At 39.0% G+C, this 16,746-nt stretch overlaps 1 protein-coding gene across 1 annotated transcript in view; it reads left to right on the top strand.

The window, feature by feature from the left end:
• Positions 1-16,746, top strand: part of MICU2 (mitochondrial calcium uptake 2) — a gene marked incomplete at its 5' end in the record, with an annotated part of 157,031 nt that overhangs the window by 132,216 nt on the left and 8,069 nt on the right. The window contains 3 exons of the mRNA XM_075413879.1: positions 6,499-6,596; positions 15,788-15,959; positions 16,200-16,308. Of these exons, the coding sequence (XP_075269994.1) occupies positions 6,499-6,596; positions 15,788-15,959; positions 16,200-16,308 (379 nt within the window). The remainder of the gene's footprint in view (positions 1-6,498; positions 6,597-15,787; positions 15,960-16,199; positions 16,309-16,746) is intronic.

Raw genomic sequence — 16,746 nt, 5'->3', positions numbered from 1 at the left:
TATAAGCAGTGAATCTGACTACACAATGTAGTCAGTGCATATGTTTTTGCCCCTTATTTTTAATAATTGTGACCATCATAGTATTACTTTCAAGCAAAGCAGGTAAAATATAAATTTTTAGAAAATACAAAGTTTTTTTAAAGTTTTTAAATTGATTATGTTCTTTGAAAGCTGAGATACTGCAACAGAAGTTTGGTGTTTGGGATAGTTCTTTATTTCCACTCAACTTCTACAATTTGCTTATGAGTTTGCTGGTTTTTCGAGGTAACCCCAGTCTCTGATACCAGATGGAAAATGTCTCTTGACTTATGAAAATAAGGTATAAATGGTAATCTGCAACTTTATTTAACCACCAAGTATATCCAGATATGTTCCTTGTCCAGTGTGTAGACAGAGGTCCTAGTCATTCATTTACTGTATGGAGATATCACTCAGTACTCCTTGAGATACTGTGTTAGGAAAAGAAAAATGAGTTAATTTGCTGTGCTCGCAGGTGCTTGTGTCTCTGCCTCTTTTACTGATACTTTGGCTTGCACGTCTAAAATTCAGAATTTCAACACTTAGTAATGGCCTTTGAATGGGATTGCAGTGGACTTGGTTATCCAGATAAATGTATTTCAGCTGAAGGATTTTCTTTTTCCAATATCATAATTAAAAAAAAAATCCAATATTGTTTTCTTTTTCCAATATTATAATTTAAAAAAGAAATTGGCTGTTTTATTTAAAAAAAAAAAAAACGACCTGCCTTAACTGGCCCAGTCTTTTGGGAAGTTCCATGCTGACTTTTGCAGAGCAGGCAATCTGATTTACTCATAGCACAGGCATGCCTGCACACAGCGAAGGAGAGATGCAGGCAGATGTACAAGACTGGCGAGCTGGTTCTTTCTGACTAGACCGGAGCAAATGGTGCAGAAGTCAACAGAGGCAGTGACTTATCTCACCTCACCCATCTTGCCACAGCCCAGAGGGAATGCTTGCACCTGGCTTCCTAGCACAGCTGTTCTGCTTCATGTGAGACATCCAGCTGAGCATCTGACCATGCTTCGCAGAAGAGGAGGGGCAGACTCCTTGCCTGGAAGTGGTGTAGTGTTATAGGAAAGGGCATGAGCTAGAAGAGTTTGGTGTATTTTGAAAAAGGTGTTGCCCAGTGAACAGCACTAGTTGTTTTTGTATTAATGCTCTGAGTTCCTTAAAAGAATACATGGTATGTGCATTAGTGTCCAGGTAGTGAAAACAACGCTAATGGTTGCAGATATCTACTGTACAGCCCAGTCGTCTAGATCAGGGACTTTGCTCCTGGGCCCTTCAATTTAGATTAATGAGTTATCAAGTAGTTTCAATACCACTAATTTAATATGCTTTGTGTACTGGTGAAACTTAGAAATTAATTTTACTTATCGCTCGGAAAGGAATGGCAATACAGAATGTTCTGTATTTGTTCTTAAAATGGAATTCATGTTGGGAAATAATATGTGTATTGTCTCACTTCCAAATGATTAAACATGCTTCTGGATTCCATAATGAACACATTTTCATACAAAGTATCTCATTTACATGTTTTATTTAAAACACTTAACTAGTACTTGGGGACTGTTAATCTCTTTTAAATAGAAAACTTTTCAGCTAAAATTCAGTCTGACTGTAAGCAGTATACTTTTAGACCCAGAAGTGGATATTTTCCTATTGATTGTGTATCAGGTGTTTTAACCTGTCTACTTCTCTTTTTTTTTTTCTTTTCATCCTAAGAGAGATGAATGGCATTGGTCATTCACACATTTATCACCACTTAGCTGGTCAGCACAAGGTTTTACACTTGGGCCTTCAGACATTGCAGCACTGCAATTGATCTCCTGAGCCACAGAGACTATGCAGTCAGTCATAACCTGCCCATCTGCTCCCCTAGAATTTCTAATTAAAGTTTTCTATCCATAGCTTCAAAGTCTGCAAAGCCCTGGTCCCGGAATAACCAAAGACTGCCTAAACTGAAGGGAAGAAGGTGGTGGCTGAGAGCTATGCTCTTCTAGTGCAGCAATACTCTGTGACAGGGGTGTAGCACAGCAAATTTTGCAAGACTCTGGTCCAAGACTAATGTTAATATCCCTCCCCAAAAGAGTGTGTCATTAATCTTGTCACCTCTCAGTTCAGGTGGAATGCATGTTTTTTCTTGACCTATCTTCTCCAACATAAATGCATATGTTCTGTATCAGCAGATTAACATTGAATTATTTTGGAAAGCTTTTAGATACTTTAGATCAAGATGATGTTCCTGCATGCTTTAAAAGAAACTCTCCAGGCAAGTAAAACCCAGAAAGAACCAAGCCATGTGGCATCAAAATATTAAGCTATTAAAAAACTGCTGGGTCATTGTTTACCTCATGGAGGAGGAAATTATTTTATTTTTCCATGTGATCTGATGACATTATAACCACAAGAGAGACAAAGAAAAATGCTTTCAGACGTCTTTCTAGGTACCCATTCTGCAAGACCATTGAATATGGCTTGGGTAGCAAAAATCTCTCCCATGAGGAATTCATCTGGAAGCCCGTTTTGGTCACAGTAGCATTGCTTTCCATTGCAAAGATGTGAGGCAAGGCTATTCCTGTAGTCTCTGCTACTTAACCTAGTCTGAAGCACTTTATATAGCTAGAGAAGCTAGATAGCAGTGTAGGCTCCTGACAGGCCAGGAAAGACACGTGATTTGGCTTTGCGCTAACAGCTCTAGTCCTTGATTCAAAACAGTAGGAATCTGGTCATAATCTCTGAAGGCTACCTAGCGCATTTGCTTGTAAAATTAATCAGAATAAACTGGAAATGGTGCACATAAGCATGCTCCGTTGGTATTTTGTGGAAACCAAAACTTGGAGTGGCAACCCAGACACAGGCTGCTTGGGGACGCATTTGGACAGCAGAGTGGGGGAACTGGTCACAGTCCATCTGAATCGGTTTTAACACCGAGAGCCAGGAGTTTTGCACATGCTGCAAATGGGTGTGCTTGGCCTGGCAGGATTAATTTCATAATGGATGCGTCTTTTAAACCTTCTTCCCAGAACTGAGTTGTAGGATATATCCCAGCATCTTGGAGACTCTCAAAATGGCAGAAAGCTGGATGCTCTTGAGCAGTCTTTAAGGCTAGGCTGCTTAGACTGAAGTCTAGATTGCCTCCAGGGATAGAAGCCTGGCATGATGAATTGACTGACCTTGCAGTTGAAAAACAAAGAGCATTTCAGAGTAGTGGACTCAGAAAAATTTGCATAGATTTAGTCTCACCTTTAGTCCTCATCTGGGACATGACTAGTGGACAGAAACTAAGATATTGTTCTCATAGAAGCATAGAATGGTAAGGGTTGGAAGGGACCTTAAAGATCATCTGGTTCTAACTCCCCTGCCATGAGCAGGGACATCTTCCACTAGACCAGGTTGCTCAGAGCTCCATCCAGCCTGGCCTTGAACACTTCCAGGGAGGGGGCAGCCACAGCTTCTCTAGGCAACAGAGAGGGTCTCCTTGACCCTCCTCTCTTTTCTGCCCTTGTTCTCCATCTATTCACTCTCCTTCTATCTTAACAAAAAAAAATTCAATCCAAAATATGTATTATTTTCACAATTTCTATCAAAACAAGACATTGCACAGCAAATACCATCTCCCAGGAAGCAAGTAAGAGAACAAGGAACGTATTACAGATTTTAATCATGATGAATGCTTTGCAGTCATGCCTCAGGCAAATTCTGCAATGAAAGGCAGTGAGAATCTAGAGACAGTAAGTCTACTAACATTTCAGATGAGTTTTGAATATCAGTTAGGTACATTATTCTGAAAATCCTGTCTCACTGTGTGATAAGTTTCTTCTCAGTGGCACTTGTTGCTACTTGCTGCAGTATCAGGTCCTCAATGTCAGAAGCTCAGAGGGGAGCTACAGGATTAGATAGGTCTGTGCCTATGACTCAGTGTTTGCAGCATCAGGCTTCTATGTTAACAGTCTGTAATAAGGAATAAATGTTGCGTTATCTGATCTTCCTTAAAAAGGAATAATTGCGTAATTCAGTAGTTCACGGTGCTTTTGAGAAGTGTACGAGATGTTAATATTACTTTAGGAAAATAAGCCTATGTTTGTAATATGTACACACGCGTTCATTAGTTCATACAGACTTGTGTGGCATCAGAGCTCGGTCTTTGGGATTCTTTGAACTAATGGACCGTGAAACCCATTTGAGTTTCCCAGTTGAGATACATGTCCCTGCCGCACCCCGTGCTTGTGTCGAGTTGAGGCTTAGAACATCGCCATCCTTTCTCCGCTCTATGCCTCAGCTTTCTGTAAAGCACACAGCCCAAAATGCTGCTGTGGTGCACCCTCCCGGGGCTGAAGCCACCAGATACACCAGAATACAAACTTTCACTCAATTTAGATAGTAGCTCTGTGACTCAAAGCTACCAGTCTGGTCCTTTTTAGAGCTCAAGGATTAGGTTACAGTTTTATTCTCATTGCCAAGAGAGACATTCCAAATGTAAGTTATTCTTTTACATAAGCTCAGGAGGGTGAGGTGTTGGAAATATTTAATAGAGCTCTCATTATCTTCTAACAGAGATTTGTCATGTCAGTACTAATTTATACAGTTCAACAGCAAAAGCTCCTAATGATTCTGTGGACAAAAAGGAATTATGTACTAACATGTACTTTCATTTAATAGCATTAACTCTAGGAAAAGCAATTTTTTGAAATTTTACCCTTAAGCTGTAGTCTCTGTGGTCTCCTATTGCATATTCTGTTTTAAAGAAATGTCCTGTTTTGTAGTTTAAAATACATTTAACTCTCACTAGCATAGTGTTTGGACATCTGCCAATACCACTTCGGAATTTCAACTGATAAAGAGGGTAGCCAACAAGTAGGTACATATTTGTTATAAATCCAGGGATAGGCTTTGTCATCTTAGGTGAGATGAGATAGGTATTGTTTGTGTGTCTTCTGCTAGCCTGTGATTAGAGAAACATGAATAAAAGAAAAAAACTTTTTCTGTCACAGGCTTAGTTTTTAAAAGGTTACTTTAAACCTAATTTTTCAGTTTGTTTTCAATACAACACTGATTTTGATATGGAGTAATTAAATTGGAAGCACTAACTTGTGTAATCATTAGTTCAGTTTTAAAAATTACATCAGCAAATTTATTTCTTGCATTTTTCAAATGTAAACATTAAGCAAAAACACAAAGTAGATTAGAATCTCACTGCAGTGAGAAATATGTGGATTCTTCTCTGTTTCTTCTTAGAAAACTTTGCATTTTGACATAAATAGTTTGGATTTGAATTTAAAATAGAGCATACATGAATGTTTGACTTTTGACTTTCAAAAAAGCATATACCAATGTCTATGCATCAGTCTTCACAGTAATCTGAAGGTTTAAACTTTAGAATGATGGATCTTGTGGGTATTTAAATATTCTTTGCCTACAGTTAAATGATAAAAGTTCAATAAGTACAGTTTGCATATGGCTTGACAAGTTTTTTTCTAGGTTCACTCATACATAACTCGTATCACTGTCATTTAGTGAATTGTAGCTTGCAGTAGGAATGAGGAATGTTACCTCTTTAACTGTAAAATAACTGTGTCACATATGCAGTAAGCATGAAACACAGAGTGGACTAATGGGACTTGTTATTGATGATGCTGAAAGCTAAATAACCGTTAGTATTAAATCTTATGAATAGACTCTTGTCTTTTATCTTACATCTTCAACCAGATAAAAGACACAGAGGCTATTTAGATGTCATAAGAATAGTTTGTTGAAATCCCTCCGGACTTACAAAAAAAAAAAAAATCTCCATGTTGCTTAGTGGTTTGTTGCGTCAAAGAAATGCTAGTATGCTAGTGCTGAAAGAAGAATAGAACACAAATCCAGCATGATGTGTGGTTTTAGGCTCGTTAAAGATGCTGTTGAATTGAAATAATGTGCATCCATTTTCTGCAGAAATCTCTTCATCAGATTTAAAAAATGTGTAGAAAAGTCACTACTGTTGAAAATTTGCAAGAAGCTTTGTAAGACCATATTATAATAGAGCACTGGGAATGTTTGGATTTTTCTAGTTTCATTTCTTAAGGCTATTATTCCTGTTTTTAAATGGCTGTAACAAAGTAGAAATATTTGGCTAAGAACTTTTCTACAAGGATGTTAACATTATTTAAAGCCTCTGTTCACCTAGGGATAAGGGTTTTTTAAAGATTTAACTAGCAACCTTCTCCGTTCTTGTAATAAAATACACTGAAGGTGGTTGTAAATTGTACTCATCTGTCACACAGAATATTTAGAACATGTAATACACTATTACCAGTTGATGTGAAAGAATTATACAGCTCTGAAATCCTGTGTGATAGCGTTGGGAACTGTCATTAAATTGCAAGTATCTCTTGTGAAATTCTAGTTCAAATAAATATTTCCGTATTTGTGGTGAATAGATACTAATAATCATACAATGCATGATAATTAATCATACCGGGTTTTGTTTTATAGGGAGCAGAACTGGAAAGCTGTGGGGTTAATACCATGTTGCTGGTCCATTTCTTTGGAAAAGAAGGAAAGGAAAAACTTCGCTATTCTGAGTTTTTCAGGTATTTTTTCAGCTAGGCAGGCCCAACAGCAACCAGTCCTGTTCCTGCCCCCTCTGCTTTGCACCAGTACTGGCATTAATCTGAACCCACACCGAGCTGATTCAGAAAGTTAACCAGGAGATTATTCATTATTTTGCATGACTAAACTTCTAATTTAGCTCCTGGGGTCTGCTGTCTGCAGGAGGAGTTGAGCACCATGATAACTCCAAAGCAGCAATGGGTCTGGAGACCGTGAGGGTTGAGACTACAATTCTTGGCAGCTGTATGATGGCATACCTTAAGACGATATAATTAATGAGTATTTTTCTTGATCAAATCACCAAAAAAGTGACTGCTAATCAATTTAAAAAGCTTTTCTAATCTGAGACAATGCCCTCCCCATTACAACTATCATGGTAGGCTACAGGCAACTTCTCTGCTTGCTTCAAATTCCGGCTTCTGTTGAAACTTTACCTGTGCCTTTTCCTTTACCCTTTGAACTTTATTTGCAATGGAACTATGCAGATACTTCGTGGCACTTCTGTCAGAACTGAGGTAAACACCACATCAGACTGAAACTGCAGTGGAATACGAAGCAGCCATTACTCCTGGAAACGTAGGCTGTATACCCATCTATTTCACTGCAAGCTTTGCAAAATCAGAAGTTAGTAGAAAGTTTTAAGACTGGTGTAGGGAATTGTTCAGTTTATACATCATATACACGTGAGAAAGATGGTCTGATCCTTGTCTACATCAGAGTATGAAGTTCTGCTGTGCTTGCTTTTGACCTGAAAACCCAACCGGATATCAGCTATTAGTGTTTTAATTGGATGTGATTCTTTCTTCTAATGTTTATTTCAATCAGTAATGATGACCGCCACCTACACAGCATCACAACTTAATTGGTTAAAAATCTCGGTTACCTGGGAGATCAGTTTCTCGTGTTAGTATGAACTTGAGACACATCTTGCTATGTGAACTTGGGCCCAGAATCCAAATGCAGTCTTTCTTTGAGATAAATGGAAGTTAAGTGCCTAAATACCTGTGTGAATCTTGACACACGTCTTGTAGCACAACATCAAGAGAAGATTATCTACATCAGTATTACCTTTCCTCAAAAATAATCAGTCATTTACAGACTGCAAACGTTAATTGGGATAATATGTTTTACTTCAATTTATGTTCAGAAGCAGACAATCTGTGTCAGTCCTCTTAAAAATGAATGTTGTTGCAATCAGTAGAGGTTTGAGGAAAGCCAGAGTAGAAAAGGAAGAGTGGCAATTTTTCTAACACTAACAAGTGTTCAGCTCCACTGGCTCTGGCACACACCAGTCTTCAAATAAACAACCTTTCTCTTTTGAAGACCTCGACTCAACAGGAATTTAAGTAAAATAAGTTTAAGGTGCCTCCAGCTCCCTTTTCTATAAATACCATAGATCCTCTCAGTGAAACAAAAGGCAGAGAGCACCAGTAAAAGGTTGTGTTTGCATATACAGTGTAAACTGAAAAGCCTCAGGTTTTAGATAAAATCCTACACTGACCCAATGAGGCATGACATTGATGAAGCTATGTGCCTAGTACATTCAGAACGCGTAGGTTAAAGACCTTTGCCTACCACACAGACAGAGGCTTGTAATCAAAATCAAACTCCCACATCTTGCTCTTAAAATCTGGGATAAGTGTAAGGTTTAATGCAGGTAATTTTTCAACAGTGGCAGTTATGTTTCGTAGAGCTGGAATGTGCCTCTTTATCACTGCTAAGACACTCCATCTCAGTTGCAACGTGACAGTGAAGTTTGTTTAACGCCCAGAAAGGTGAATAAAAGGATCACTGTCTGTTTAACCTGTGTGAAGATATCACCTTTCACATGATTTTATTTGCAAGTAAATCAAGCACATCATTTCTGGGTTTCTATTGTTCAGAGAAAATGTGATTTCTATCTGATGCCCTCTCATAACATTTCACCTTACGCGGGAAGCTATTGTTGGCTGTTTGATCAAAGTGCCGTGCTGTTTTTACAAGAGATGACTGATGAGCTGTACAGACATAGATCATTGTCAAAAGCAGAAAATAATGATGGTAAATGCTTTTATCATTTTGCAAGTTATTGCCTAGAAAGCTTTTCCATTGATCAGTGTAGTACCTAGTAGAAAGTAGGGGTGATTAGGTTTGATTAGGACACACTCAAACTTGTCACATTAGTTAAATATACAGATATTGCTGTGCTGTAGAGTCCTTGAAACTAAAAAAAAAAAAAAAAGGAATGCTTTCTTTGTGAAATTTCACTGTACTTACATGGGAATTCAGAAAGCTGAGACTAGTGTTCTCACCTCATTACTTACATACATTTTCCTCATGCTTCCTCCTTTTCAGTTTGGCTGATGTTAAAAAATCCTTTTGTAAGTGTGCAACCGTCTGTATCTACATGTACACCGACGATGTCCGACCCTTTTAGCCCACAGTTGAAACATTTGAAACATGTTGAACAGCCACAGTCAATATATCAGGGCAATTAATTTACCTTGTTCGCCTTTCTTTGCATTCAGATGGCACACAGATAGTGGAAATGGTCTACATCTCTCCAGGCAATGTGGAGGTGATGTAAGCCAGCTCTTGTGCCTCCCTTCCTACTGCCCCGAATGTCGGAGGCACACTGATTATAGGGAGGGGCAGTGGTTAAGCATGCTGTGCTCCATCTGTCTCCACCTGGTGCATGGTTCTTTGGGAAATCATAGGTAGGCGATACACACAAGGACAATACTCAGGATATTTTTTACAAGACATAATGAACGAGACCGTGAAACAGAATATCAGATCAGATTTCAACCTTCCTTGGGCTGCTGGGAGTATGAAAGTAAAGTAGTAAGCTTTTCATAGGTATTTTGTGACACCAGTCAAGCTCTTTTCTCACTGTCCTCCAGAACATAGTCAAAACAGCAACCAAAGCTGCTCCTGTTCGTTCTCTGCTGAGCAGCGGTGGTGGGACTCCCACTTTGTTCTGCAGGGACTGCTTGGAAGTGTTGGAGGCAATCCAGCACACCATCCTATATCTTTCCCATAGTAACAAGGTGGTTTCTGAAGAGGTAGGACTCTTAAGAACACTTATTCGGCTCCAGACTGCTACATGATTTCTTGCCAGTTGTATTGTCCTTAACGTAAGGACAAAATGATAATTATTAATAATGATTCACAACTTCAAAAGCGACAGCTTGGCAAAAGTTAGGAAATTTAAATTATTCTGGAGCATGTTCATGTAGATCACTGGTAAAGGTGGTGCTTCCTGGTCGAATGCAGCTGGAATCATTATTCTCCTGTATCAGTTTAAGAAAAAATAAAAAAATATGCAGCAAACCTAAAATCATATAACAAAGAGGGGTAAATTTAATACAAGAAGCTGTAACCAGGGAAGACTTTCTTCTCAGAAGACCTGAACAAATTTCTGTTTCAGATGACCACCACTCAGTTTTACACCTCAACAGTAATGTCATCTTCTAGTACGAGGCCCCATCTTACAGAATGTTAGATTTCAAACATGAAGTCAGAAGTTCTTTGGGATTTCAGGCGCTTTTTTTCTTATGCATAGCAGTTTCCCCTGGTTTTTGAGACATAAATAATTTAGGGTATTTTCCATCTAAAAAATGTTTCACTTTTGCTTTAATTTCTATCTATATTGTATGTTCTATCTTTAATTCTGAGTAGAAAACTATTTCATTTTCTAGGTATAGCAAATGTTTCTTCTTGACAGCCACTGTTTTTTTTTCCCTGAAAAAGTCCCTTACTGATCTTGTTTAAGTGTATCTAATCCCAAATAAAAGGGAGACAGTAATTCACTCCCTAAATAGTTTACGACTGGTATTATTTTTTTTCTGTAATCTGTCCCCAAGCAAGCTTAAATCTCTTACAATCTGCTTGAAGGGGAAAAAAACAGAAAAAGCTCAGAGAGTGTGGAAAGAATATTCAAAATACTTTCTGATTGTCGTATTTTTTTCCTGGGATGGCTTACAAAAAATACTTCCCGGTATGGTTAAACAATGGGCATCTTTTAATCCTATAAAGAAAATCAACATTTCATATCCATCTTATGGCATTTTCTTATCTGATTTGTTGCTTCCAAATTTCTCATCAGTTAATAGAATTTTACACCAGAAATACTCTGTAATTATGGTTTCATTTTTACTTGCTGCTTTAGCTTGAAGGTCACAAATTGTATAACCATACACAAAAGCTGCCTTTTCCCTACTTGTCCTATTTCTTTCCTTCAGTATTTTGAATTCCTTAGTATGTTTCGTTTGAAACCTTTCATTGAAGAAACCAGAATGATCCGGGCTGAACCACACTGCTAGTGCTGACATTTGTCTGGTGCTGTTCTGTGTTTGTGCCAATGCATGGATGCAGGGTCTCTTTCAGGCAGCTGCGTCAACCAGTACTGCTTTTGCTGTGGTGATAGCTTGTACATTTTCAGCGATTTTCATCTAGAGATTTGGAATTGCTTTGCAGAAATAGAATATGATTACCTCCTTATTTGTCTCCGTACCTACACTTGTATCTGTGTGTGTGTATATGTATATAGACCCCTAATACATGTGGAGATTACACCTCGTGCAACCACGATCAGACAGTGAGGAAGTGGAGATGAGAGCAAAGTCTGGCTTCGTGACTGTATATTCCTGTCATAACTGAATCTGAATATTTCCCAAATACTTAGTAATGATGTTGGGAAAAATCTGTTCCTTCCTTTCCTTCTTATATTTAGCGAAGGACTAGCTTGATTAGTTTCTACAGAAAGCCTATAAATGAAAGTGAATAGTTTCATTATGCTTGGTTGGGAAACGTTGAGGACAGTAAATCAAAGAGGGTTTTGCCTGTAATTCTGAAAATGGTGAGATTGATTAAGTCTTACCCCTTGCAAAACTGAATTTACAGGCATAGATCTAAATGTTCTCTAAAGGTTAATGGTAAAGCCCTTATTAAGATTTTCTATATTCAGTTTTGAAAGTCAGATTGCAGCCTTACAGCTGGTTTGCAACAGTCTTGGTGCAGGGAGGGTTATCAAGTCTTCAAAAGGACTTCAGTGTCCAAAGAGGAGCCGAAGCAGAGTACAAATGCTGGGGTGGTATCTCCACCACTGTTGTTAAGTTTCCTTCCTATAAATCAGCACGACAAGAATTGGTCAGTTCTCTATTAGAGTGTTAAAGCTCTGCACAGACTTTCAGTTCAGGTCAAGAGGTATAGGAAGGAAAGCTTTCCCTAACCTTTGCTTTTGTGTTTCATTCTACTACTTTGTGTGCTGTAAGGAATACAGCACTAGCACTTCATTGCAACATCTGAGGCTGGAGTGGGAATAGCTGCATTCCTGAGGTCTCCCCACTTTTATTACATTTTCACTTCCATTAAAGATGAGTTGCCAAAAAGTCTTGAGAGACTCCCTCTTTCTATAGTACGGCACATTACAAAATGAGGGATAAATCCTGATAAGGTTTCTGGATACTGTTGTAACATGATAGCAAATTTGGCCATTGGCCTTCAACGTGGGTGTTTTAGAGAGTGTGGATAGAACAGGCTGTCTTAAAGAAAGTACTGTTTGTTCCCAGCCTTTTCCCCATCTTATGAATATGTGATTTACCTTTCCTTTTTGTTATTTGGAAACTTAGGGCTTGCTTTTATTTTCAAGCTACTATAGCAGAAGAGTATTCCCAGTGTAATTATTTTTCAACTGTAGAGCTCATCAGAATCTTGTTCCCGTAGTTGAATTCTGGCTCCCTTCAGTGTCTCCAGCCAAGCTCCCACTGACTTTGGGAGAGCAGGAATTTCATTCCTATGCTTGTTTTTCCTAATATCTGGAGAAAGTTTTAAGATATTTCCAGCTGAAACTCATTGCATTGTGATCCAGAAGATACAAAAGCAACTATCCCTAGTGGTGTCTTGGCATTTAAGTATCAAGTTTTACTTCCTAACTAGAAAGTTATTTTTAATAACTTTTAATAACTTTCACTTTAAAAACTCATTAGGATTTTTAACTCTTACATCTGGGAATAACAGTGACCTAGAATTCTGATGCGATGATTCATAGTATTTTAATTTTTGTAATATGGGAGGCTATCACATATAAATTTTAAATTACACATTTCAGCTGCTGCTCCAAGTAGCATTTGGTATGTCAGGAAATCTTCCCACTCTGGCTTGCCAGGAGCAAGCCAGCAAGTTGAAATGAAATATCCATTATTTTTTTTTTGTACCTAAATAGATAATTCTCACTCCACTCCCCAATCTGCATAGCGCAGCAAGATGCCCGGCTGTTGTGCCACAGGTAGGGAGCAGTGTCATTGCCCCAGAGCAATTGGAAAGGGCAATAACCCAAGCCTGAGGAAAAGCAATGAAAAACCCACAGTGGGGCTGGGGAAATACAATGCTTCAGTCACTGACCAGCTAGAAGAGGGTGCAGAAGGAAGCATATGTCAAAATTGCCACAGCCAAACACTTCACTTCCTTCTTTGGCTTTGATGCACCTTTTAGATGGTTGATGTGTGTGGCTAGGTGGACCACATGCTTCTTCCTCGGCGTATAGAAATGCTTGGTCTTTCAGCTGTCCTGCCTTTATGGGGTATGCCTAGAGACCAGGTCACTGAGGGTTTTCTGCTTAAGGAAATGCAATGTTTAGAGAAGGTGGAAGAACATGTAGTTTGTCATCACCTGTGACTACTCTCCAGTACAGCAAATGACCAAGAGTTAGCTCCCAAAGGTGAATAACTCATACTTTCAGTAACAGACTTGAAGTCTGTTGCAAAATGTGTCCACCTTTCATAGATTAAAAGCCAGGAAAATGAAACACATGGTATCTCGTTTCCTACATCCACATTTTAGGCATATTTCTGAAAGTGACCTCATTTTCAGCAGCTTGTCCTCCCCCAAACCAGACGTTGCATTGGTTGGAAATGGCAAAGATGGAGTTATTGTTCTGCATGGTCTCAGCTGTGACTTCAGCCAAGCACAAGCCACACATCCCAGATACCATCTGCTCCTTGCCATTGATGGCTGCTCCCAAAAGGCAGCCAAGTGGCCCCAGTCAGTCTGTACCGGACTGACTCCATGCCTGGTCTACATGCCTGGTCCATGCCATCCTCTTCCCCTGCAGCTCCACCTCCCTTCCCAGGATCCAGGCCGACTCTTGCCAGCGGTGCGGCAGGGCTTCTTCTGCCAGGTCTCCCCAGCACACACTGGCTACTGGGCTTGCCAGAGGCAGCCATTACCTCCCAGGTTACAATGACAGGAGCTGCGTCTGAAAACTGAGGAGTGGTTTGCAAGCTGTGCAACTAAGCTCTTAGAATCATAGAATCATTAAAGTTGGAAAAGACCTGTAAGATCATCCAAGTCCAACTGTCAACCCATCACCACCATGCCTACTGAGCCATATCCCTAAGTGCAATATCCACACGTTTTTTGAACACCACCAGGGACAGTGACTCCACCACTTCCCTGGGCAGCCTGTTCCAATGCTTCATAACTCTTTCAGTCAAAAAATTTTTCCTAATATTCAGTCTAAACAGGGCCTCCCCTTCACACTGGTGGCACAAACAGGTCCTTCGGTGTTTCATCCTCTCGTAGAGTCAGGGGACTTGAAAGTGAGTCAGGTCTTAAAGTGGACTGTGGAGGAATATACCTCAGTGTTTGACTGTGCTGTGGAAGTCTTGTAACCCCCTTTACTGGACCAGAAAAATGACCATATAAAATGTGAGAGCGTATCATACACCTCCTCAGTATTACCCTAATAAAACTGTAGCCCGAAGCTCAAAATCACTTCCACTGTCAGACTTTCATTTACCTGCATGTCCTGAGCCATCAAGCATTTGTTGGCCCTTTTTTTGCATGTGCAGCTCTAACTATTAGAGTCAAAAATACAAGAGAGAGCTTATGCTGCAGCAGGGGTCTTCAGCTAACCCCTTACAGACTTCACAGAGCTTCGAGCTAGTAATTGTCCAAGTGATCTCATTAAAGAACTAAAGATAGCTGTGTGGACTAAAATGCCGTAATTTCAGGGGAAAGAACTCAAGTCCAGTGAGGCCGTGCAAACACTGGATGAGCAAATGAGTCTCTGCTGGTATTTGCTACGTGGACCCTTAGCTGTCCTCTTCACCAACTAATTGCTTTGCCCCCATGTAGGAGTATTTGATTCTCTCCTGTCAATAATTTTTGCCACTCAAAAAAGCAGGGTTCTTTTGAAGTACTCAAGGGATTCTGGCAAGCATCACTCTGGTTTTAGCCTTTATTTATATTTAAAATTATCACTTTTTTTTGGAGTGGCCCATCTCTGAGGTGGAAATTACCAAACGGGTCGCACGGTATTGTCTTTCTCAAAATTCATATCGGGCCAGAAGGAATTGTAATGGCCACACAGACCAAACTGGGGAAACTCAAAGCTACAGCTGCTTACAATTCTAGCTCTGTACTTGCAGGTTGTTACTTGCTTCCCATGCTACGTGTTTTTTTGTCTTCCTTAAAGAATGTGTGTCTCCTAAAAACCTTGATGTTCACCCCTTCCTTTTTCAGACAGGTCTCTTCTTACCTTCCCAAACACCTGCAACATCATTTTCTGTGCTCTTCCGAACTCTGTACATGTCAGTTGTAATCCTCTCTAATCCATCTTTCATTTAGTGACAGCAGAACTGATTTGCCAAACCCCTTTGCAGTTATAATCTTTGAGGCTTTTAGTTATCTTTTCCTGCAGTGATGATTTCAAGTTTCCTCTTTTCTTTCACCTTTGCGATTATTAGGGCTGCATCTTTCTCGGCACTTTCCAACCTTGTCATTCCTCTCTTATTAATATGAAATTTCATAAATCCTATGTCAGGCCTTTAGTAGCCGTGTCCTTTTTCATTCGTTCATTGTAATATTGCCTTACCAATCATTTTATCTCATTGTCTGCACATTTTTACACATTAGTAAAAACTATATGCCAAGTGGATCTGTAAATTATCTTAGCAGCAGCAATCTGTGAATGCAGACTTAGAGAGCACCCTACTGGTGTCATTACTGAAATACAGCCGTGGAAACAAATCTGCACACACAGATAAATTTAAACCAGTGACATTTTAAACAATTACGTTGATAGTATCTGTGATTAAGAGTTAGTGTCTACTGCATTTAGTTGCTAAGGTAGTAGTAGTGATGCACTGATGCAAGTATCAGCTGTTGGATAATATCTGTTTACACTTAGGTTCATGGAAGATCTGCAAACAGAAGTCCAAGAAATGGAATTCATAAAGTTTTCAAAGGGTTTGAATGTCATGAGAAAAGAAGACTTTGCAGAATGGTTACTGTACTTCACCGATGAGGAAAACAATGAAATTTACTGGCAGAATGTGAAAGACAGAATTGAGGCAGGAGAGGTTGGTATATGCATGCTTTGTTTTGCTTCCTCATTTGTATGTACAGGCTTTTTTTATTGCAGCTTTTGAATTTTATGCAAATAAGAACAATGGTAATTTGCCAACTGAGAACTACAAATATTGACAATGAGTAGGCAATCACACCAAAACACTAGGTCCCACCAGATTTAATGAGATAAGATTTATTGGTGTTTGAATGTATTATTCATTATATTTAATCTGAATTCTGTGATACTCTAGAATATCAGTTTGGAAGAATTCAAGACATTTTGCAAGTTTACAAACAACTTGGAAGACTTTTCTATCGCCATGCAGATGTTTACTGTAGCCAATCGTCCTGTTAAACGGGGTAAGTGCTGCACACCTTTCATATGTATTTTTTTAAAAAAAAAAAAAATGCATTTTTGTTATGGAATTAATGAAAATAAGTTATCCCAAAGCATCCAAAAATAGCCCTATGTAGTCAAAGAATGGTATACTGTTCTTTATTCATAATTAATTCTATTTCATTAAAAAATAATAATACAAAGTTTTAGCAAGGCCTGTTGTGATAGGACAAGGGGTAATGTTTTTAAACTAAAAGAAGATAGATTTAGACTGGATATAAGGAAGAATTTTTTTATAGTGAAGGTGGTGAAACACTGGCACAGGTTGCCCAGAGAGGTGGTAGATGCCCCATCCCTGGAAACATTCAAGGTCAGGTTGGACAGGGCTCTGAGCAACCTGGTCGAGTTAAAGATGTCCAGTATTCTATGATTCTATGAAAGTTCCCAAAATGTTTTGATTT

This window comes from Opisthocomus hoazin, chromosome 1 (assembly GCF_030867145.1).
Source record: "Opisthocomus hoazin isolate bOpiHoa1 chromosome 1, bOpiHoa1.hap1, whole genome shotgun sequence".
NCBI lineage: Eukaryota > Metazoa > Chordata > Aves > Opisthocomiformes > Opisthocomidae > Opisthocomus > Opisthocomus hoazin.
This window is presented reverse-complemented; position numbering and strand designations above follow the sequence as displayed.